This window comes from Genypterus blacodes, unplaced genomic scaffold (genome assembly GCF_046128005.1).
Source record: "Genypterus blacodes isolate CSIRO-AG114 ecotype Tasmania unplaced genomic scaffold, CSIRO-AGI_Gbla_v1 ptg000332l_1, whole genome shotgun sequence".
Lineage (NCBI taxonomy): Eukaryota > Metazoa > Chordata > Actinopteri > Ophidiiformes > Ophidiidae > Genypterus > Genypterus blacodes.
Window position 1 is genome coordinate 105564 of NW_027467117.1, and position 25142 is coordinate 130705.

The window sequence follows — 25142 nt, forward strand, 5'->3', positions numbered from 1 at the left end:
CGGAAAAAGCAAATCTCGTTACAAAATAAGAAAATCGCAGCATTGGTAAAAAAAAAGCCAAATGCACAATGATTCAAAGGTCCTGGTTCTGATTTCCTGCCATCATTAGCATGAGGCGTGCCGTCTGCTGGAGCGTCATGACTTTGTTCCAGGTGCTTTGGTGCGGGTCGGCTCCGGTCACGTCCAGGCGGTGATACCCGAGCAGAGGGAACATCAGGGAAGTGCCTGGAGATATTTGGGCTGGGACGAGATTCTATTGCTCTTAATTAATGTTCAGGCCAGGGAGTCGGGTTTGGAGCCGAGCTCACGGAGAGGAAACCTGCAGGAGGTTACAGCGCCACAGAGAGAACGGCAGATAAAACCTTAAAAGGGAGGAGGAGGAGGATGATGTTTTATAAGACAATATTCTGTCTATGGATGGAAGTGGAGGGAAAGGAGAATTTTGATTCTATGACTAATGCCCCGAAAGTTCCGGGCCTAAATGTGACAGTGGTAATTACAGGGCCACCCTCGGTCCAAATGAGACCAAAATTGTATGGGTTCTTCCCTGAATCATGTCCGACCTGCCCACCAAGTTTGAAATAGGTCGGAAGCATCCAGAGATATCCTGCAGACAGACAGACAGACGGACCAGCAAACCCAAAACATAACGTCCTTAACCCAGGATTATAAGGACCGAGCATCATAAGTAGATGATCGGTCAATAACAGGAGTCATTATTAGATGATTTGATGTAAAAATGCTGCGTTCTCTATCATTTAACAGGCAAAGAAAATGGCCACATTGTGTGAAATAGCCTGGAGTGTTGGGACCTCAGGACCGTTGTCATGGCCACAGAACAGAAGAGTTCTACTTGATCTTGTCCCTCTTCTTGCCGCCGCCCCAGCCGTCTCCCAGCTCCACTGGGTTGTCGCGGAAGGAGATGCGTTCCTTTTTGGAGGAGGCAGATGGGGCTTGTTTAGGAGACGGCACCTCTTTCCCTGTAAGGACAAGAAGAAGAGACGTTGTCTGTTTTACATCAAAATGAAGAAGTCTCACAGATTCTGACTTGATTCTTATTTTACTGGGTCCTTTTACTAACGAGGATTGATCTGAATTGAAGTGTGGAATGTCCTCGGCCGAGTGAAGATCACACGGCACAGTGGAGTCCTGAGTGTGAGCGGGCGAAGAGAGTTTGCGCTCCCCTTCACCTGGGGATCAGTACAAAGCTTTCCAAACACACAGAACAAAGGCAGCGCTTCTACCAGGCATGATGCGTTCCACGTGTAGGCCTGCAGTCTCCACGGCCGAACCACACAGGGAGCGACCAGCAGGGAGGGCTCTGGAGGGGAGGGGGGGGGCTGGGATACATCACAGGTACTGAGCGGGTTCTCAATAGCTGCACAGCTGGGACGGCGTATAGAATATCTGTCCACTGGAGCTGAAGTTGAATCTAATGGTCTCAGGTTCTTGGTCCGCTCCCTGCTGATGATGCCACGCTCTACCTTCAGATTAATGGATGCACTTTCAAGGCAATCGAGGAACGCCGCCACAATCTTTACCGCTGGTTTTCTGAAACTGGTGGCTGAGTTAGATATTAGAGATTTGGGTTGAATGATCTGTTCTCCATCACAAACAGGAGCTGAAGGGAACGCTTTGATGGACGCACATGTTGCTAATCCCAATTGGAGTTGTTCAGTCTCAGACACAAAGATTGTAGATAAACAAGCGGCCACACTTCTGACCCGACCACTGTGACCAAACAATTGATTGAACTCTTATGAGGGCTGAACGCTGAACGCGACTGAGGGAGTAGATCTTCAACCTAAGTGGTTTCCTCTGTAGAAGTACTGAAAATATTTAGCGAGCCTGGAGACGCATGGATGGCAGCGACCCAGCGAGCGGCGGTGTCGGCTTGCAGCAGGTTATGGAGGAGGTGGTCCTGTATTTACACATTCTTTATGCGATGAAAGAACCAAGAGACCCTGGATCTCTGAAGCTTCACTTTGATGTGAGCGCACTTCTTCACAGGCCTCAGTAACACAACTCTCTGTCTTAAGGAGCAAACTGAGTCGTCTAGGTTACTATCAAAAGATTAGAAACTACATTCCTCTTTCCGTCTCCACTTCAAACCAGAGACCAACATCAAGATGGTTAATCGTCCGTTCCTACGTTGATGAAACATCTGACAGGCCTGTAGAGAAATGCTCTTCCATCCAGATCTCAATCTGCCCTGGACAACTCCATAAGAGCTGTAGACAAAGAGAGCGTCTGTGGCTCTGCCCCGTCCCCCAGAGGAGAACAACAGTCGCCACACTCGCTCCTGCTGCTGCTCTACCTCGTGGATATCATTTTGAAATCATCATCAGAATCCAATTTGGCCTCGTTAGCCGGGACACAGGCGTCTCCTTCACTCGTTTAATGTGGTCATCTGCTGTCAGCCTGTCAGGAGCAGCTTTGTCACTCAAACCTCCTGAGTCCTGCTCCTCCTGACAGAGGACTCAGTCATTCATCACTCAGAGGGCTGGGGGGTTTCTCCGGCCCGTTTCCTGTCAGGGGAGAAATTTGACGGTGGCCTGTCCCCGACCCGACCTTGTGGCTCCCCGACTGACCGGTGGAGCGACTCTGAGCCGAGCCTGCAACCCTGAGGTCCGCCTTAAATCCAGTTAAATCATAACCTTTTAAATGAACAATACATCATGATATAGATTGAATACACAGCACAGGACACCGGCAGCATCTGTGCAGTGATCTGAGAGAAACAAACCTGAAACTTTAGCCCGACAGCCTCCGTGCCTCAGAATCAATAAGCTCTAAATATCTGAGCCAAGTTCATCTAAATTGACCGTATTATTATTTCTATGCTTGTCAGTTTTTTCCATGACGATAAGGTTAAAGAAAGAGTCACTGACACAATAATTTAATTTAAAAGCTCAGCCTCTGAGATGTTCGTTCACATTACAGAGAGGGGGAGGCGGGAGGGGGGCTGGGAGAGAGAGAGAGAGAGAGAGAGAGAGAGAGAGAGAGAGAGAGAGAGAGAGAGAGAGAGAGAGAGAGAGAGAGAGAGAGAGAGAGAGAGAGAGAGAGAGAGAGAGAGAGAGAGAGAGAGAGAGAGAGAGAGACTCACTTGCGTGCCCCCAGGAGTTTCTGCGAGGATAACTGCGCTCTTTGCCAGGCTGGGCAACGAAACTGCTGCTGGCCAACGATCCACTGGGCTGATGTAGATGCTCTGTATATCCTGAGCGAGCCTGCACACACCACAAACACACACACACAACACACACACACACACACACAGGCATGCACAAAATGAGGCCCAACATGTCATGTCTCAAGCAAGCAGCTCGGCATTTGGAAAAACATTGGCCCGGCCTCCGCTCTGCAGTCTGAGCCGTCTGAGCGTCGGGAGGAAGGCGGCGGCCGCTCTGGCCGGTGATCATAAGTCAAACTGCTCTGTAATGGCACAAGGAGACGTGCGGTTGAGGACTTCAAAGACCTGCTGTGCATCAGGATCGTTCTGGGGTCCGAGCACACTGCTGCAAAGTGACACCAGGGTTTCTACAAGTGAAATGAAGAAATTGCAGCCGGTTGATCCAATTGAAAGCGTCACCACTCTCAGAGTCGCCCCCCCCCCCCCCCCCCCCCACCCCACTTCCTCCTTTAAGATGAAGCTGATGAGGAAAGGCTCCAGGAGAGGGAACCAACATGAGACTCTGACTAGTCAATGTAAATAACACAGACCTATACACACACACACACACACACACACACACACACACACACACACACACACACACACACACACACACACACACACACTCTGTTGAATGCGTTGCGGAGGGGCTGGACTCACTGTGAGCTGCACTCTGCCTCTCTGCAGGACGTCGGCGCTGATCCTCGGCAAGAAATGTCGACTGGGGAAAAAACAAAGAAAGTCTAGATTCACTTCTGTGCACTTACTAATTGCATAACATGAACTCTTGCATGTATGATCATGTTAATGTGTAGTTAGTGTGTGTGTGTGGGGGGGGGGGGTGCAGCATGCCTGTATATTAAAGTGAAACATGATAAAAAGGTTTTAAGATCACAGAAGCACACTTATATAAGGTTGATTAAACTTTAATATCAGTAAATTAAATATCAAAATTATACAAATAAGTGTTGGCAATTTTCTAATTAAATTTCCATCCCTGTGAAATTCTTCATCCATGTAAATATCAAGCTTTGAAATCAACACAACACTACAAAGTAAAAAAATAGTTTTTTAAAGCTTCTAAAGCGTCTGAACACAAACATGGAGCCTGACTGACTGACCTCTCTGCCTGCCTGTCACACACAGCAGCGTGGCTCTGTCGCTCTGGACCTCCGGCCCGCTGAGCGCCGGCTTCAGCCTGGCAAACTGCACATGACAGAAAACAGCAAATAAGCGTCAGCAGCCATTAGCTTCTCTCCGCTGCTCTTTGATGAGCGCTCTGCCGCGTAATAAGCCCGCTGCCCGCTCAGCACGCGCTGCGGAGCGGGCCGCGGGTCTCTAAATGGCAGAGGGTGTAATCAATACGGCAGCCAGGGAGAAGTGTTAACAGACGCTCAGCAGCTCACCGGCCTGATTTGTGGAAAAGTTTGACATGTTTTAGTGTAATTAGAGGTCTGAGAGCGCCGGGAGATCAATGGCGGCGGCTCCCAGCGTTTATGTTTGGACTTAGGGTGGTGTGTGTGTTTGCAGGGCTCTGGGGCATTGCTCACACACATTTTAAAGTTGCTGAAAGACGCAACGAGAGAGGGACGACTCCCCCCTCCTCCCCCGCCGCCGCCGGCCCCAACAATGGCCGGGGCTCTGTGGTTCTGTGTGAGATTGAATTCAAGCAAAGTGCCAAAAACGCGTTGAGGAGAGAAATCTGAAGGCTGGGCTGATTTATGAGCCGGGCTGAAATCCTATAATAAGGCTGTAATTCAAAGTAAACATTTACGCTGTGCGGACAGTAATGCTGATGTAGATGGGTGTGAACTGATAATGAGCTCTGACAGCCCGATGCTGGAACTAATGATGCATTTATTTAAGTAATTTTCTTGCTTGTGCTAAGTTGTAAAAAAGGAGAGAAAAGCTTTACAGTGTTCAGGAGAAGCCCCAGTGAAAATGTCAAGTGATGAATGCGTCCCCCGGGGCAACAAAGGCCAGGAAATGGCTACTCGCACTTTCCCCCGAGCTGCACAGAGACGTGGCACAGGCTGTACAAACCCTCAGAGACGAGCAGAAACTACTTAAACTCAAATCTGATTTAATTCCTTGATGTGAATCCACAGGTCTGTTATGAACATTATGATGCAAAGTGAAAGCCACAGCGAGGCGATGCAGTTCAGTAGACCCTCCGCTCACAGCCCCTCTGCACCCCCGACCTCCTGAGTCCCCCCCTGGTCCTCCTCAGGACACCAGGAGGGGCCTGTGGCTGTCACGCCTGTTACAAAGGGCTCTTAAGTGCGTTAAGTGATCCCCAGGTCTCTACCGGGGAGGGGAGGGGAGGGGAGGGGAGGAACCCTGACTTAATATTGGAGACTTGGTGCTCTGAGACTGGGGTTTGGCCTGAAGCTACCCAGAGCCAAAGGAGAGCCTGACGCTGGCACACTGCAGCCCCACCCCCCCTACCTCACTGCAGAACCAGGCATCAGAGCAGCAGAACAGACCCGAGGAAGAAGAAGTTCACAGACCAAATCAACATTTCAGATTGCGTGCTTGTTTTCGTGAGACTTTGCAGAATTGATTGTGGTCCGATCGGCCAACAGGAAGCAGATCTCTCCCTCCATCTCGTGCTGCCATGGCCTCCTGCCCTACCCCTGAGGTGGAGAGATGATTGGGCGTTGTGACGTCCGTAGCCAAACTTGAAAGGGAGTGAAGCGATGGAGGAAGGGTCAGAGGAGGGACTAGGGGGGAAGTGGGCTTTTATCAGGAGAGCCTGTCTCCATCTTTGCTCTGTTCCCCCCTGGACCTGCTCCCCTCAGCCCCACCCGGGGGGGCGGGGGGGGTCAAAGCCTCACGTCCACTGAACAAGACGCTACCACTGCGCTCACCCAGCAGGTAGAGAGACGCTGCAAACACAGCATCTGGCAACATGCAGACCAAGGCTCTAGTCAACATGTCATGCATCCAACCTACATATGACTCCATGTGACTGTCAGGCATGATTGATATCTTGTGCCATTCAAAATGACTGCAAACTGCCAAACCCATAGACAAACACACAGAACCTGCACTCAGCTGCTCGGTGCTCAGAGCCTGTTACTAACCCTAACCCTAACCCTAACCCTAACCCTAACTGTTATAGAATTAAGGTTTAATTGTGAAGTGAAGTGTTTGTTTTGAAGTGCAGGTGTATTATTTCAACCTTCCACCGCTGTGATCCCTGACACAGAGCTCAGGTCTGAGCGGAGCTGGATAAGCTCTCAGCCAGCTGGCAGCCGGGGAACACTTCCATCCAGAATGAGCAATAGCGTTACAACATGTCCAGCTCTGTTCCTTTCCAGCACCCTTATCTCCTCTCCTCCACCCTTGTCTCAGTAAATCATCAGGCAGGACTTGTGTTCTAGAGCAATGAAGTGAAGCAGCTACATCAGCTGATAAAGGAACAGGGGTCAGCGGTGAGGACCTCGCCCTTGCCTCTCTGCTTCAGACCCCGTGTTCTTTCTTCTTTCTTCACTTTCCTGTAACACAGAGCAGCTTGGTTCTGCTTGGTTCTGCTGTAGACTTACAGGGTGACGGTGTTGGTGAGGTTCCTGTTGCCTTGTTCCAGGGTGACAGTGTTGGTGTTGTGCTCTGGCTCCCTGGTCTCTAGAAGCGGGCACAAACCGGCCTCCCCTCTTGCTCCCCTGGTCCTGACCTGTAGGAGGAACCTCTCCCCCACCCCCCTCGCTCCCACTTCAGATCCATCCCCAGTGCCCGGGGCCTAGCCAGCCCAGCCCAGCCCGTGCTCCCCGACAGGGGCTAACGTTTCAGGCTTGGAGTCAAAGCCCCTTCTGGAGGTGATTAGCCCCAAACCCATGACAGATTCTTTCCGAGATATCCAACGCGGCGTGTTTATTTTATCCAGGCTCTTTGTGTGGATGTGCTGGACATGAGTAACCCACTTGAAATGGGTATCAGCTTACATATCCAGAGAGAGAGAGGGGGGGGGGAGAGAGAGAGGGAGAGAGAGGGAGAGAGAATGCAGCCCAGCCACAAGACGTTTTCTTTTAAAGGCAAAAAATACAAAAACACACTTCCCAGTTTTCTGCAGCCTAAGATCCAGCCCCTCTAAACATCCTTCCCTGTGTCAGAGGGACAGGAGGGGCTATATTTTTATTTCAGTCTGGAACCCCCGAGCACTTAACTCGATTTCACACTTCAAGGCATCCACAAAGTCCAACTGAAACACAATCATCTTGTTTATCATCTGTCATCCAAAATAACCTCATGTCAGCCTCTTTACCACCATTCACATGTATTCAATTTCACCCCCATAATCTGAGCACTCCTACTTCTCCTTATCTCAGGCTGAGGACTTTACTCTGCGGCGTGTTGGAGATGCACTGGCACACGCTAGAGAACGCCTTTGGCTCGGTCCAAAACACTGAGTTGCGATTGCGCAATTTCAGACACCAGCGGATTGATCTACTTGTTGATTCTCGGAGAAGTTTACACAATAATATAATAATAATAAGAGAGTCAGACAAACAGGTGCAGAGGTAAACACCTGAACACATCTGTCATCAAGACATGGAAGCAGCAGTGATTGGTGCTACTTGAGGGTTTGAAGGACGACACACAGCCCTACCTTTGGTGTCATGTAGCTTGTCTGGTATCGGCCTCTTTGGCGCCTCCTCTGGACCAAACTGGTAAGGGAAATTTCTGAACAAGCCCAGATGGACGGAAGGATCTTGAAGAGAGTAAAGAAAAAGAGCGGGTCAGAGAAGGACAGAGGGAGAGATCTAAACCCGGGAGCAGAGAACCAGGGCCCACCATTCGGAAAATATTAGCACGGCGTTCTGGTTCCACTGAGGCAGATGCCATTAAGAGTTACGACCGACATAGACCTGTGTGTCAGCGGAGCAAGATGACAAGAGTTCTGCTATTGGAATCATGCATTTGCAATTCTGATCAAAGCGTTACCCCTCCCGTCCCCCCGTCCCCCCCGCCCCGTACGTGACCGTGGCATGATAGCCGTGGCGAGACTACTGTTTCTTGGAGCGGAGCGGAGGTGAGGTCACCTTCGGCTGCAGCCACATTCAACCACTACAATGTAGGGGAATGAGAGTCGGCACGGGACGTCTTGTCAGGGGTTCTCTTGGCAACGCTTATTTCCTTTGCAGGCTTTCAAACTGAGCCCAATAGGAGGCGACAGGCCCTGGCTTCTGCTGTCTGTTATGGCTCGTTAACGTACACGGGGTGGAAAGGTTCGCCGCTGTTACAGCACGGCGGTAGAAGGAACAAAGTTAAGGACGAAAACAGGCTATAAATCCGTTTTCTAAAAGGGAAAAAATCCACACTAATTGTTGCCTAACAGCCACACTTTCCATGGTGTAAGACGTGTGTGTGTGTGTGTGTGTGTGTGTGTGTGTGTGTGTGTGTGTGTGTGTGTTAGATGATTGGGAATGAGACTTTCTCTGTTAGGGAGATGGAAAGAAAATGTATTTGAGGTGTAGGGACGAAGGTAAAGAGAAGCAGAGCCCAGCGCCCGGCCACCAGACCCAGAGCCTGGGTCATGGGGCAGATGGGTTTGATGGTGGAGAGAACACGAGTATGGAAAGGCGTTTAAATCTTCAGATTCACTTCAGGAGCTGAGGAGAGCGTAGTGTTATGCATGCAGCACTAATGTAGTCACACACACACACTCACTCAGGAGACTCCTCTGCTTCTTTGACTGCATCTTCTGGGCCCTCTTCAGCATCAGCAGAGCTGTGCGGCTGTCAGTGAAGCCCCTTGAGAGGACAAAGACACAGGTGGTAAACAATCCTCCATGTGGAGATGAAAGGAGGCGTGATGAGGAGGTCACTCACCACTCTGACAGGATGTTCTCTAATTTCTCAGAGACTTCACTGTGGGCTGAATGTGAAGGGCGTTTGCTTCTGAAATCACATTTAGATTGAAAGACAACATGAGAGAAACTGTAATACTGTAATAAGATTGTAATAAAGTAGTAATAAAGTATTTAAGTGTTTTTTTTGTTTGACGGCCCAAAACGAGTTTGTGCTGTCGGCTGCTCTACCTGTTGTTGCTCTCTGGTGAAGCTCTGTGCTCTGTAACGTCCACCTGCTCCACAGCCGTCGCTGCCCAGGCCTGCTTGGGTCTGCATGCAGGTGGGGGAGGAAGTGGACTGTAGGGGGGCTGAGAGAAGGCCCCCACAGGCTGGAATACAGAGATCAATCATTACAGCAGTCATTTACCAAAGTCAAGTACCTGATGACAAAAACAAATTTTTCCTTTCCAATCAAAATGAATGAATTATTGATTTCATGAACGGTCAGATGATTGACAGATTGGTGAACTTATATTTGAAGATTTCCTCTTCTTGAATGAAAACTAAATCAGTTCCCAGGAGTTTAGGACGGTGTGATGCTGAAACTCTAAATGGAAAATAAAGATGACATCAACCTAACTTTACAGCCCTCAGTGTGTCTTCAGGAGAATGAATGATATACATTTACAATAACATCAAGTTACATTTAACTCAAGTGCATGTTTTCATTTGAAGGCTCTGGCTGACTCCTGTAACCATGGCGAGCCTTCACACTAAAGGAATGCTCATCTGTAAGTCAAACTAACAGCTTCATTACTCTCTGGGTCCCGTTCTCTCTCGGTGGAAGCTCTAAACTGCTCATCTCAGTCTTTGATGTACACGTCAGCATCGGCACACACATGAGGAGCGGCCACGGCAGCAGCTGCACCGCATCAGCTGTCCTGAAGTGGCTACCATGATGTACGGATCTGAGCGCGCTCCAAAGAAAAGATCCAACAGGAGGTAAATGAAGGGGAAAAAAGCCGGGACGGTCCTGCAGCATGACAAACGACATCTGCTGGTGCTGACAACGCTCAGACCTCCAGGAAATAATTGTGTTTTCCAAGAGAATAAATCTGAAGATCAACCAGGGGGAGTGAGATGAATCCTACAGGGACCCACAACCAACTTGTGAAAGGGACAGGGCAACAAAACATTGGAACATTCCCACTCACACACACACACACGCACACCCGGGGCTGCTAGCCGTCCTAACTCGCTGGTCACTGTCGCCATGTGAACAGCTACAGACCACCGACACCTGGCTGCTCATCACCCTGAAGGTTGCTTTACCTGCTTCGGTGCAGGGTCACGTTTTGGGAGCGAGTCCTCAGGAAGCAGCAGAGTCCAGTCTTTCTCCAGCGCCGCCTGGGAGGAAATGATTTTTTAGAAAGGACACAGAGAGAGGAGAGTAACGATCCATCATATATGTAGAATGAACTGAGGGAGGGAGGTTATGTAGCTTCTGGTGTGCTCTTACCCCTGTGTGTGTGTGTGTGTGTGTGTGTGTGTGTGTGTGTGTGTGTGTGTCAGGTCACAGGGTTGAGCCTCACTGACCCACAGACATTTGACAGAACATGTGTTCATACCTCATCAAAGACAAATTCGTCCACGTCCACCTCTTCAAAGGTGTCGTCCTCGCCGGCGACGGGCCGAGTGGCGGCGTACAGCGCCGACGCGAGTCTCTTCCTCAGTCTGAAGCCCCTCCAGAACGCCTGGAGGTACGGAAAGAAGGAATGGTAGAGAAAAGGTCCCATGAATCAAGGGGCAAGCGTAAATATTGCGTGTTATCCCATTAGGGAGATAAAACATGTTAACCTCTCTTTTAATTGCTGTGTGTTCTGCTGTCTGAACTCTGCATGACTCCGGGCTGCTCCGAGACAAATGGAGCTCCAGCGTGCCTCTAAATCCTCCAATTCCCAATGGGCTGAGGGTGGGGGGGGGGCACGTTTCACTTTAAGTTGAACTGGACAGGAATCCTAGAAGTCCTTACTACCACAGTTCTGTGGAATCTGATTAATCACTCCATACCCCCACATACACACACACACACACACACACACACACACACACACACACACACCTCCTCTCCCGATCATCCATACCCCCACATCCACCTCGGTGCGGCCCTGAAGGACTCATCAAACACTCTGTGTGTGCTGAGAGGGGCTTTGGGAGAAGTGTTGAGCAGCGTGTTCCTCAGGGCAGCAGCTCTCACTTCCACACAGAGGATTAGCAGATCGAGCCCGAAGAGCACGTAACGGGACTGAGGATGAATGCTTAAGGCCCAGACACACACATTTACTCATTCACTGTGTAGAAAGTGACAGCAGCTATCAGTCACAGTGCCGGAGCATCGACACAGGAAGTGAGCTTCTAATGTTCACCTCGATTAACAACAAGTCTTTGATTCAGAGGTCGACACAACAGTTCTCCTCCTAGTGTAAATACTTTACAAAGCCGTTCTGACTGTTGTACCTGGAGGACAGTTGCTGCATAGTGTTGGTCGACACTCCAGCCCACAGGCGAAGGTCCGTTTCCTCCTCTTCCTCCTCTCTGCTCAGCTGCAGGGGGTGTTCTTATGTTGATGTTCTTCCATTTCTCTCTGTGTTTCCTCCACCACTGCTGAATCATGACTGCTGCTGTGCTGCTCCAAAGAACACACACACACACACACACACACACACACATACACACAGACAAAGTGAGGGATATATAGTGCATGATTTCATCGTACCTTCTTTCCAAACACACATTTGTTTCGGAGCAAACATCTGGAGAGCAGGACTCCAGAGAGTTGAGGCCTGAGCAGAGCCACCCTTCATATCACAGATCTATTGTCCTCCCAAAGATAGCGCCGTGTTAATGATGAAGCCGCGTGTAAAAATGAATAAGACGTTCAGCGTCTCCTTCCATGAATCACACTGAGGGGAATCCAATTATGACAAATGCTCCGCAGCAGAAACTAATAAAGTGCTGACCTGCTGTAAAAAAGAGAGGGCACCATGTTTGTGTTCTACATGAGTGGGGTCCAGCTCTGGACCGTGGAGGATCTTTAGACAAGTTCGGTCCAAACTAAAACCAAAACACCTGATTTAAACAATCCCTCTCTCTCCTAAGTTAAGAGTTTAGCGTTCCCCACTTTCCCTGCTGGGCCCAAAGATGGTTCAGATGTAATGTAATCTAAGTTATGAGCTTCTGAAAGAAAGCTCTGCTAACCCTTCTCACATACCAACATGTGTATTCATAAAGGGATGAAATGGAAGTGGACAGCTCTGCCATGCACACAAGTGGGACACCCCTGACTCAAAGTGAAGTTTTGGTGGATTACTTTCTGGGGTCCGGCTCCTGTGGGCTGAGCGTCGTGAGATGGGAGCGATGGGTTTTCCCTTTCATAGCTTTGGTAACTGATCGCTCCATCTTCTGCTCTGTTGTACCAGTGCCAGATGTGTCACCACGCCGCTCTGCTGACTCCTCCTCCTCACGAGTCCTTGATCCTCTGACGTCGCCCTCACTCAGGATGACTGATGGAGCGCAGTGCGCCTCCTCGTCTCCGGGGGGTTTCACTTCTGCGTGCTCAGTAAGCTGTGCAGCACTGGAGACGTCTGTATCCAGTCTGAGTTTCCCCTCTGGTGCTGTTGGACCCGAGGCCCTCTCTGTGTTCGGGACTACGGTGTCGCCGTATTCATGGGCAAACCTGTGGTCCTCAGCCAGCTGAAGGGCCTCAGCAGAGTGACGACAGGAGATCTCTAAAGCATCCAGGGGAGAGGAGGCATCGCTGTGAAGCAAACACACAAACGGTTTAAGGTGTTTACTAGTTTCATTAAAGAGCCTGTGACAGACACACACACACACAGAGGAGGACAATAACAGTCCGTACTGGATCCAGGCCCCCTGAGTCCCGACCACACCCGCTCATTGGAACTGTTTAGTGATCAATGTGGAGATTGGCAGCAGATTTGTAGAGGACGGGATGTTTTCATGTGTCTGCTTGAATTAGAGTTTCTTATCCAAAGACACAGAGAGGGAAGTGAGCAGGATTGTGAAAGTCTCAGGCTGGACTCGATCACTTGAGGTAAAATAGACTCTGTGTGTGTGTGTGTGTGTGTGTGTGTGTGTGTGTGTGTGTGTGTGTGTGTGTGTGTGCGTGTGTGTGTGTGTGCTCTGTAGGCTCTAATACCATATAATGTCTCTTTCATTCGGGGATAAACGGGCTACAAAGCCGCCTCATTGGAAACTTAATGAATCTATTAGCAATGCTCCGCTCTGCTCCCCACCCCCTCCCGGCCTCAGACCCCCCGAGGGCCCCGGGACACTCCAGCACTTCAGTACGGGGCCGGTCTGGAAGGCCAGTAGCCTCAGGTAGTGCAGCTTAATCCGTACAAAGGCCCGGCTCTTCGCCTCTCAGCGGGACAAGGGAGAGAGGAGTCGGGAGGTCCAAGAGCACGGTGACCTCGCTGACCCCCACCTCCCTGTACCTGCTGGTTCACCGCAGGGTCACCGGGAGAAGTGGTTCGTACAGAGCGAGTGGGAGCGGAAGGGAGAAAACGTTATTCAAGCTGCAGTATGTAAATGTGCACCCATTTACAGAGTGATCGCATTGCAGTCGGACGACATCTGGAGAGAATATACCCTGCTGCTGTCAGGGCGCCATGCGAACACGTCAAGCACAACTCATGGCAACAACAACAACAGAGGGGAGAGAGGGTGGAAACAAAGAGCAGCTGAGGTTTGAGACCAGGCCTTTACAAATGCGCCCTGGCGTTTGGTTGCCGTGTCTTCACTGTTAAAGATGTCAAACACGAACGACGCGCTGACCAGCTGAGCCTCCAGAGGGCAGGAGGACTCTAACGCTTCACCGACTCAACATACAGATACCTAAGGTTGTTCGTCCCCTCAACATCCTTCAGCGTTGTTCTTCATCATACGGCCGTGTTGAAAGGCTAACATGATTCATGCTGCAGCAGCACTCGTGATAGATCACAGCCCTTTGGCCCGTACCTCATCTGTTCACTGCTGAGATGATGCATGGATACATACAGACAGACTCCTACAGACGGATGAGAACCTTCCTCTGTTCATTTACTGTGAGGAAAACCAATTGTAGGCATCTGATGGCACTTGGCTGAGGCTTGGCTGTATTACACATCTATAATATATATATACTCACGATCTATTATATATCATATGTCACCAAGGCTCGTTCTCATTAATACATTTTTGCAAACCCCTTTATCACTGGGTGTCATGGTAACAGGCAGTATCTGTAATAAATCAAATAAGATGGACTTTATTGATCCAAACAGGGACACTTTGTCTCTATGTGCTGTAGTAATGTATGTTTCTTTGTTAAACAGCCTGAAGGGACATTAAACATTCACTATCTTCCACTGTGGGAGAAAAAATAAAGGAGTTGAGCGACGGAGAAGTAGGAAATACTGAACACAGCCAGGAAACGAAGAAGTAAGCAAGCAGCCGGGGCTTCTGCAGCACCGCTCTACCAAACTAGATCATTCTCACACACACACACACGCTGCTTCCTGCTGAGCTGCTTCTAGTTTGATGCTTGTTATGTCGTCAGTGAGACTCTGTGTAGGTTAGTGAGGATCAGAGTGCCTGAGTGCTGAATTCATCAAAGCTCCTCCACCTCCACCCTGCGTCCCCCCCACCCCGCCGAGAGAAGCTGTGAAACCGTAGCCCTGATGAACCCCATGGTTCCTCCACCTTACAGCCGCCAGCGGCCGGGCGTGTGGCGCTCTGCTCACCTCCTCAACACCCCAGCCTGACAAGAGGTCAGGCCAGGGGTTAAATGGCTGTGTTGGTCCCTGCAAAGCCCCCAGAATGGCCCATTGTCCAGAGGCCACGGGGGTGGAAGGCCCACAGTGAGGGGTGAAGCAGGAGCGCCGCACTATCCCCCGAGCCATAGGAGGCCTCGGTGTGACCCGTACGGAGCAGACGCCGCCATGTTTCATCTTTTGTGCTGTGTAATTTGGAAGGGTCAGGAAGATAAGCAGAAAGTTGACCAGCGCTCTAAGTGCTGGTGGTCTCCGTCTCTGTGTGTCGATGTGTGTGAAGGCCGGTGACATCCAAGGACTTGTGAAAATAGATGGGCGCTGTGTTTGGGCTCAGTGCGCCCCGTGCGTCAGACATAACATGGGAATAGCTGACATTCCATCAAGGCGGTCTGTCTGAGAGGCCGAGCCGCTCTGAAAGATACAAAACTGCTGCTCAGAAAGGTTTTAGACGCTTTATACTGGAGAGCCGTTTGATTGTGTTTGGGTCTTTAGTTTGTGGTTTGATGCTCTGCACTCACACACAAACACATCACATCCACACACGCAGCCGATCAGTCAATCTCTCACCTGAGCTGCACACTGTGCCTCTGCAGTAGATCGTGGGTTTGCTGAAGCTGCGCCTGACAAAACGTTAGGAAGCTGCCGGAGGGTAATTGAAGCAGATGAGCAGCAGGGTGCGATAGAGAGGCCTCCGTCTCCTGGACAACGCCGGTGCTAAGGGCGGGCACTGCCTTCTGCAGGGTGGATCTGTGAGGGAGAGCAGATATGAGCTGTGAGTGAGGCCGCAGCTTAATATCGCTGTCATGGACTCCATAAATGTGAACTAACAAGATCCAGAATCACATTTCTGGTATTTCTCTTGTTTTTCTCAGCGTTACCTTAATTTAATTGACCACAAAGACGAGATAGCTGACAGCTGTCTGACAGGTTCTGCCCTGACATGTATTAGTTCTGCTGCAGGAGTTTGACAGCGACTCTGAAGCATCTGCATCCTGTTACTGAGGGCCTTCAGTGTCCAGCTCCAAGCTCCAAGCTCCAAGCTCCAAGCTCCAAGCTGCTACCAATACAGGCCCTCATGGCAACATGTCTGCAGTAACGTTTACCATCTGAAACACAACGGCAATTTGAGGGAAACTTTGGAATCGCAATTGCTGCCATTAGGGATGAATTGTATTAATTAATTGCTGCATAAGATCAATCACTCTAAATGCAGTGAAGACTCTGGTGTATACGGTCTCATCTATAAACACTCAGGTTAAATGTAGATGGGAAAGTTAAAGTTTGGTTTGTTCACTGGCTCTTATCTCCTCCTTTTACATGCTACTTTGACCGCGTACCGTGTTCATAGCGTGTTCGTACCGTGTTTGTACCGTCTTCATACAGTGTTTATGCCGTGTTCATACCGCATACATAGTGTGTTCATAGCGTGTTCATAGCGTGTTCATAGCATGTTCACAGCATGTTCATAGCGTGTTCATAGCATGTTCATAGCGTGTTCATAGCGTGTTCATAGCATGTTCATAGTGTGTTCATAGCGTGTTCATAGCGTGTTCATAGCATGTTCACAGCATGTTCATAGCGTGTTCATAGCATGTTCATAGTGTGTTCATAGCGTGTTCATAGCATGTCCATAGCATGTTCATAGCGTGTTCATAGCATGTCCATAGCATGGGTTATAGCGTGTTCATAGCACGTTCATAGCGTGTTCATAGCAATGTCCATAGCGTGTTCATAGCGTGTTCATAGCGTGTCCATAGCATGGGTTATAGCGTGTTCATAGCGTGTTCATAGCGTGTCCATAGCATGGGTTATAGCGTGTTCATAGCGTGTTCATAGCGTGTCCCTATGTTCTCTACTAACCAGGTCGGTCATGTAACTTGTGTGTAAGTTTGCTGAATGCTGTCCACTAAACCAAACACACACACACACATCTGCACTGCATTGCCTGAATTGATCTTCCTCACGTCGGGGGCTTTAAACAGTACTGTATATACTTTCTATCCTCTTCCTGTAGGCACTTCATGGCACGGTCACCCGCTTTGAATCAAAGGTCTTGGCAGAATGTTGGGCACATGTTAGGAGGTAGGAGCCTCGCCATTGGACGGGAGCCCCGAGTGGCCGTGAGTCTGGGGGAGAGGTAACGGCGGCCTGAGGCTAAGGATGTACCAGCGGAGGAATCCCAAGTATCTGCCAGAGAAACAGGCTCGGCTCCTCAGCCAGCAGAGCGCCGGCCAAATGCGGTCCGTGCTCGCCGGGAAGCCGTGGAGCTGGAAACTCCACGGGACGCGAGGGAGAGGCAACAATAAAATATCTCTGAAAGTAAACGTCCTCAGGCTGTGGAGGCTTTGGACAACTGTGTTTCTCACCACTGAGTCATGGAGCCCCACATTATGAGCTTCAATCACTAACAAATGCCTGCAGTGTGACTGAGGCAAAGGAAACATCTGCCAAGGAGCATCTTTGACCGTTACTGCGCCTCCTTACCTGGAGGTGTTTCACAATCACGCGGCTGTAAGAGATACTCTAACGATTTGCGAGTCCTTGTATCTGTATCACAACTGCTCAGGATTTGCTGATGAGTCATCCCGGTGCCTTGGCTGCTATAACGTTCAGGTTCAGGAGATCAAACCGTATCGTTGCAACGCTAGCAGAGCCCCATCCAGTCCGTGTTTCGTACTCCGTGCCTCCTGTAAAGCACGCAGACCGCTCCAGAACCCCCGACCGCCACGCTGAGACAAAGACATGGCCGCAGAGCACGGGATCTGTGTACTGTCAGCGGGACGGGGTTTTGATGTGGCCCACTTGGTCTCCCCGACACAGATCGTGGATCAGATTCCAGCCCTGCAGGCATGCTGTCTGGCACGCCGTCTTCACATGAAGCTCCAAACCCAAATAGGAGCTTTTGATCGTTACATGAGCTCATTGAGGTGGGGAGAGTAATTCAATTCAGAAATGTACGCCACTTAGACACACTTGGGAGAACACAGAGTGGACCTATGGAGGAAATAATTAGATGCCATGAGTTGTTGATGTTTACGATGGATGATTCTCATTAAAGAATTGGGGGAAATTGAGTTTTTGCTGTTTTCAGAGAGACTTTCTCTGCGCTGTAAGGAGGCCTCCACCAGAGCGGGGGTCTACTTCCTGTAGCATAAAGGCAAGAATAACAACGTGTTGTTTAACATTCTTAGAAATATGAATCCTGCAAGAGAAGGGAGAGATGTTTCACAATATGGAGAAACTCTCCACAGACTGAGCCTGGACGTGTTCTACACTGGAACACACTTCATCCTCCTTTCTGTTCGTGGCTCACACACATTCCTCCATATGTGTCCTCCTTCCCCGCCCGCGTGAGCACAGGTCCGTATTTCATTTAGTGAAGACTTCCTCCAAAACACCGGCTCTTAAAGGGGGCCTGATTAATACGGGCCCGGTGTTTTCCTCTTCTCCTCCTCCTGGATCGGCGCTGCCTACAGGGATTGTAATTCTTAGCACTCTGAGCCTCTTGGTGCTTTAGTTTAACTGCTGTTATCACAGGCTGGGGATGAAAGGTCCAGGGAACCCACAGTGGGTTCATTCCACTGGTGGCACTGGAGGTTAGGTCAAGTTCAATCAAATACCCAGGTTATGTTTCAGTTAAGGCTTAAGATGGAGGGAAATGTCCAGGAACCCCAGATGCTTCAAACAGGGAAGCTTTCTAAATGTGGAAGTTCATACAGATAAGAGACAATAAAGGTACAAAGATAAACCTATAAAGGTATAAAGGTATAAAGGTATAAAGGTATAAAGATGAAGAAGGCTAGAAGCATGAAGAAGATAAGAGAAGATAAGAGAAGATAATACAATATAATATCCAACCTTCTTAACCAGGGGAAATATCCAGGCCTGAAAAGTGAACGAGCAAATTGACAAGGAAAAGAAAACTCTTTTTTCCCCGTTGGATCAATATTTGTGGAAATGAGGAACACTAAGTGCCGAGTGCACACACAGATGTCTGGGGGCACGTGGGGGTAATTTAATAGCGGACACGGCTCACGGTGCTAATCCTGCAGAGTGGACAGGAAGGCCTGCGCTCGGCTGGAATGTTTACACTCCATAAGCCGCTGATATGATTTTGTGATAGAGGAATATTGGCTTTTGGCTGCTTCGCTCCTTTGAACGTCGACGGCCGGGACGAGGCGTCAGAGCAGAGAGAAGCAGAGAGAAGCTGGCATCCGGGCCGTCTGCTTGTTTTCTCCAGAACAAATGAAGATTCTAATCACCTCCTCTGTATGTTGACATGATAGAGCAGTCACAGCACAGCAGCTCTGTCATGGAGAGGAGCTAGAGGAGCTAGAGGAGCCTCCTGCGTGAGCTGGGCCCAGTTCATCCCAGAGGTGCAGAGGCACGCTGATGGAATAACAACAATCAGATCCTGTAAAGCAGTCATGTGTGTAATTAGCTGCAGCCACTTTACCTCCACCTCCTCTCCTGCTGCAGAGGGTTCCCTGTGAGATGGACCTGCCGCAGGAAGCCACATCCCTCCAGGCTCTCGCACACGTTCCTCAGCTCTGAGGAGGAAACAGAGAAGAGAAGTCGCTGTCGGTGTCCATTTCCCAGGCCGTTGCTCACTTTCCCTGCTGTCTGATGTCATTACAGTGGGCTCTGTCCTCTGGACCTAACTAATGCAGATGCGCTCCAGAGATGCGTGACATTATGCATATTACTGCCACGGAGTCGTGCTCCGCCCAGGCAGACGGCCGCAATGAAGGCAGCGGCGTCCTGTGAAGGAGACGGAGCCAAAGTGTTTCTCTCTGTGACAGAGAGGGAGTGTGTGTGTGTGTGTGTGTGTGTGTGAATACAGAGGGGCTGCAATAAGAAGGGAAGATGGTCAAGCTGCATTCTCAGGACCTGAAGCACTGTGAAGGACTGAGGTGTTGCATGCTGGGTAGAAAGTCAGCGACACAGATTGGAGGGATTTGAACCGCAGGGTCATGAATTTGTCGACATGGCCTCACTTTCTAATGTGCTTCAATCAAGACAACCAGTTACCTGAGAGACAGTTGTGCTGAAGATCCAGATGCTCCAGTGACAGACAATCAGACATGAGGGGAAGCTGAGTCACTCTGAGAAACACAGGAAGGAATTATAAGACTTCTAACAATCAGAATTATCAAATAAAAAAGACAAAAACCAAGCAGAAAGTCAGGGATCTACCTGTTCTGGGCCACAGAGAGGAGCTGCATGAGTGGGAGCCAGCAGGCGGTGAGGCCCTGCAGGGTGGAGATGCTGTTGTCGTCCAGGCGCAGCTCTCTGAGGAGGACCTGGTTCTCCAAACAGGGCGGCTGGAGAGCAGACAGGGAGGAGAGGCTGTCAGTTTAAAGCTCTCACACTGGGGGTTAGACTCTCTGTACTGACTGATGACACTGCTGCTGCTGGGCTGACGGACAATAAAGGACGTCGTCCATCAGTGTCAGTGGCTTTACTCCCGCTGTGTTTACAGACGGACAGGCGACGCTCTGCTGCCTCTCAGAGTGGAGATGGAGATGTTGTAGCTTCTTACATCAGTTGGTTTAGTTTGTATTTATTTCACACATGAATTTGTGTCTTTGTCTTCACCTCATCGACCTGTGAGTTCCTCCCACCAAACAAATACAAAGGTGACTTTCACAAACGCTGCATTCTCTCCTCACTCCTGCCTGCAGAAGACTCCAGTGTCTGTTAGGCATTAAGGGCTTTTTTTTAAACAATGAACAGAGAAAAAGGGCATGGACCCGGCCACACACTGAAGGTGCATGCCAGCTCAACAACACTGTTCCCTGTTGGACCTTTCAGCGGTATTGTGGGCCCTAATTCAATCAAACCTAGGATGGGAGGAGCCAGCTTGGTGGTAACCCCGAAAAACACATCTGCACCCAACCTCCTCCTCCTCCTCAAACATCCAAGGCTCTTTACTACAGAACCAGAGCAGGAGAGCTGTCTGTACCTCAGTCAGGCTGTTGGCGCTGAGGTCCAGTGTGTTGAGCAGAGCACAGCTCTCCAGACCCTCCACGCTCCTCAGGTGGTTGTGTGAGCAGTCCAGGTGCAGGAGTGTGTACACGTCCCTCAGCCCTTTGGTGCTGATCAGCTGGTTGTGGTCCACAGACAACCGCTGCAGTTTCCTCATGGACTCCAGTCCAGCTAGAGAGACGGGACGACAAAGAGAGAGAACTCATTGATTCAGCCTGAACACAGCAGCTCAGGCTGAGTCTGAATATAAACAGAGACCACATGGAGCCTTAGGGTTCAGGTTGAGATGAGTCCAAAGCCCCGTACACACGATAGGAGCTGATTACATTAAAGAGGGCGAGGCCACAACTAAATGAACTGAATGTCAAATTCAATGACTTTATTCTCTTCCCTGGCCAATATCTATTCATGCTTTAGCTCCAGGCTCAGGCGCAGAACGGCAACTCAATCACATTTTCATACATATTGCAGAGCAGCGACGGGCTAGCAGGGCTGAGACAGAGGACAGATGCTGCCCTCTGCTGGAGGACTGCTGCACCTGGAGGCTGAGATCAGAGTTCAGGAGCGTTGAGCAATAATGAAGCGTTTATCATCCAATTCTATGACTAATACTGTAGATATCAGGGTGACATGGGTGTTTGCTTACTTATCCGGGTGATGCAGTTGTGTGAAAGGTCAAGCACGTCTAACTGATCCACGCCGCTCAGGCCGTGGATGGACGTCAGCTGGTTGCGGCCGAGTCGAAGAACTCGCAGGTTGGACATTTGTTCACAGTCCACAAAGGTGATGTCATTGTCCTGGGACAAAGAGACATGAGAAACACAGATGGGTCCCTAGAGGAACCATCATACCTCAAACATTGAGTCATGACACAGAGACTGAACACGTATGTACCTGCACATCGATGTAACGCAGCTCTGTCAGCTGGCTGAGGCCGTCCAGGGCTCTGAGGCCACAGCGCCGCACAGTGAGGGACTGGATTCTGGGGCACTGGGCTAAAGTGGATAAGCTGCAGCCGGGGAGGTCCTCCAGGGTCACTGAGGTCACCTGGGTGGAGACTCAGACTGGTCAACGTGTGTGTAGGAGATAAAACAGTCACTCTACATATCTGTGTGTTATAAATGCTTCATAATGGAGACATAAATCTATTTAATCAACGTGAATGAATAAGTAATCAACCATAACTGATACGTGGCCTTTTTGAATTACGATTACGATGAGTCCAGCTCCCAGCCGCCCCCCCCCACAGACTCAGAACCCCCCTCTCTCACTCCGACCTTACGTTCACCACGGTTGCCAGGGGTTACCTCTCGCAGGGACCTCCAGCCTCCGGCCTGCAGCAGGGCGTCGGGGCTGAGGGGAGGCAGGCCGGCGCTCTCTGCTGGCCTCCTGGCTGCTCTGCGGCTCCGAGCGGCTCGTCTCTGCCTCTTCCTGTTCTGGAAGGAGAGCCGGGTCCAGGAGGTGCAGTGGCTCATCCACGACAGCCTCCTCTGCTCTGAGGATGAAGATGAAGGTGCAGGAGCAGGGTCTGGGCCTCCTGCTGGGTCTGGGGTCTGGCTCACAGTTCCGGGGCCAGAGGAGGTTCCGTCCTCCTCCATCAGCCTCTTCCTCTCTGGCTGATTGCTTTGCTCTTCTTCTCTTCTCCTCATCCCCTCGCTCTCAAGCTTTTTCTTCTTCTCTTCCTCTCCCTTGAGTCTTACTGATTGTCTATCATGGTCTTCCTCCTCCCTCTTATTCTTCTCATCTTCTCCTTTGGATTCAGTTTCTTTGTCTAGTTTCCAAACCTTTTCTCCATTTTCCACCTCTCTCCTGATCCCATTCTGTCTGAACCTGATGTCCTCATCTGTGGACATCAGGTCTTTGGCCTCCTCACAAGTCTGATTTTTCTCCTCCTCCTTCATCATCACTTCCACCCTCCTCTTCCTTGTCACCTCAGCATCAAATATCTCCTCTTCGCGTTTCCTCATTTCCTCCTCTTCCTTCTTTCTTCTCTCCTCCTCTTCCCAGGTTATGCTCTCCTCTTCTTCCTTCCGCTTCTTCTCCTCTTCCTTCCTTTGTCTATCCTCCTCTTCCCTCTTCATCCTCTCCTCTTCTTCCTTTTGTTTCCTCTCCTCTTCCTTCCTTTGTCTCTCCTCCCCTTCCTTCTTCATCCTCTCCTCTTCTTCCTTCCGCTTCTTCTCCTCTTCCTTCACTCGTCTCTCCTCCCCTTCCTTCTTCATCCTCTCCTCTTCTTCCTTCCGCTTCTTCTCCTCTTCCTTCACTCGTCTCTCCTCCTCTTCCTCCTTTATCCTCTCCTCTTCTTCCTTCTGCCTTCTCTCCTCTTCTTCTTTCTGCTTCCTCTCCTCTTCCTTCCTTCGTCCCTCCTCTTCTTCCCTCTTCCTCCTCTCCTCCCTCCTTCGTCTCTCCTCCTCCTCCATCTTTCTCTTCTCCTCTTCACTCCTCTTTTGCTCTTCGTCCACTTGTCTTTGTAAGTTACCGATCAGTTCCTGAGTGACAGATTACAACAAACCTGAGTGACTCATTACATTGAGAAATGTTTCATAATAAGTTCATGTTAAATCCTCATGAATCCTAAAGAACCTGCAGAGTAAAAGGCCACGCTGTCAATCTGTATTCCTTTGCTATTTGCTCTGAGTAGTTCCCCATCTTAGCGGCTTGTTTTCATTGAGTTCTAAAGCCCATCAGTTCTCTTTAAAGCTCTGCTCTCTTGCCTGTGGTCTCAGACACAAACACAGAAACAGGAAGTGCACCTACCTGCTGATGCTGCAGCTCCTGTGCCAGTGTCTCCTGAGCTCTCTGCTCCATCAACTCAAGCTCCCTCTGATGGATCTGAACACAGGAATCATTAATCATTCATTTCTCCTTTCTGCGCCCCATATTTCTGAATGATGAAGCTTCTGTATGGTGTTTTGTATGAACAGCTACACAACATATAGAACATGTTAACGTATACAAACATCTACCAGGAGTCTATGGATCACTAAGTGGACACAAGTTGAGCCACAGAACAATCAATCAATCAATACCTCCACTACTTCAGTGGAGAGTTACCAGGTTAGTTAATGATGCTGTCACCTTCTCTGCCTCCTCTATCCTCCTCAGCTCCTCCTGGAGGTCTTTGTCCCTCTGTCTTCTGAGCTCCTCCTTCTCCATCTCCACGTGCTCTCGTCTCGCCCGCTCTGCCTGGTATTCAGAACTCTTCTTCTCCTCCTCTTCTTCCAGTGAACACTCAAGGGCGTTTAGCTCCGCTGCCAAATGCTCCTGGAATGCCAAATATTCTTCTTCTTCTTCTCCGGTTTCAACTGTGACCTCTACACAAACACACCAATGACGTCACGTATGAGGACCAAACCCATAAAAGTCCTTTTACCCTGCTGCACTCAAGAATGGCATCATGCTGCGTATGAAGAGTGAGATTACACATCAACTGTTTCCTCACAGTGATCATGAGTGAAGCACATGAGGCATGTTGCAACACAACATAACACAACAGCGACCTCCTGTGGGCAAAGGCTATAGGTTCACTTCGAATTGACATTGTGTTACACGGCTGTGAATCCAATTCCCTTTCATATCTTCTAAACTGAAAATAGTTACCCTAACCTTAACCCTAACCTTAACCCTAAGGTTAAGGTTAACCCTAAGGTTAAGGTTAGGGGCTGCAAAGTAATCCTGGAATTAGCTTTTGTATTATTATTGAGTCATGTTTCCAGCTAAAAGCATCATATAAGTGTCCTATGCACAGTTTCCCAGTATGTAACCTCACTCATGATCTTCTCATCATCACTGTACCTTCCTGGCTGCCACACAGAGACACAGGGCGAGGAGCAGAGTGGCGGCTGGTGTCAGCGGAGGAGCAGCTCTCCTGCAGAGGCAGAATGAGATCTTTGAGTACCGTGGCACTGATGGGTTTTGAAGCGTTGCGTCATGAGAGACTTGAGGCGGTCGTAAGGAGCGATTACCTGCTGGTTCAGCGTCCCCGTCTCCTCACAGGGGTCAGGGGCTGAGGTCTCCACGCCTTCAGAGGGATGCGATGCCGTGAAGGCTGATAGCCAATTCAAACACAACACAGATATCAACTTAGTATGCCGTGGCTATCATTATCTGAAGGGTGTGTTTGTTTACAGCCCCAGACTCTTTGGCAGCATGGTGCTGAAGGTCTCACTCCAACGAGCAGCCTGCTGGATCATGATGGCCCTCTACAGTTGATCACACAGCAGCTACTCTGCCTGCCCCAGTTTACCTCAAAGGGAAGCGGGGCCTATTATTACAGCATGAAACAGCGCCGAGTGAAATGTCATACCTTCATCTTCCTCCTGGATCAGCTTCTCACAAGCCGCTGCTCTGCTTTGGGAGG

The 25142-nt window shown here is 49.8% G+C and overlaps 1 protein-coding gene across 1 annotated transcript; it reads right to left on the reverse strand.

Annotated features, from left to right (window-relative positions):
* Positions 1-24787, reverse strand: lrriq1 (leucine-rich repeats and IQ motif containing 1). The gene is made up of 25 exons (XM_076137691.1): positions 24748-24787; positions 24578-24650; positions 23861-24096; positions 23540-23614; positions 22093-23271; positions 21680-21832; positions 21432-21582; positions 20763-20956; positions 19994-20121; positions 19829-19902; positions 19254-19347; positions 15365-15544; positions 12334-12780; positions 11481-11649; positions 10592-10717; positions 10296-10370; positions 9213-9352; positions 9004-9072; positions 8843-8925; positions 7724-7883; positions 5807-5895; positions 4294-4378; positions 3833-3893; positions 3107-3227; positions 1-980 (listed from the first exon to the last, which is right to left on the reverse strand). The coding sequence occupies exons 3-25, from the start codon at positions 23936-23938 to the stop codon at positions 850-852; spliced, it is 4062 nt and encodes a 1353-aa protein (XP_075993806.1). The 5' UTR covers positions 23939-24096; positions 24578-24650; positions 24748-24787; the 3' UTR covers positions 1-849.
* Between the last annotated feature and the right edge of the window lie 355 nt (positions 24788-25142).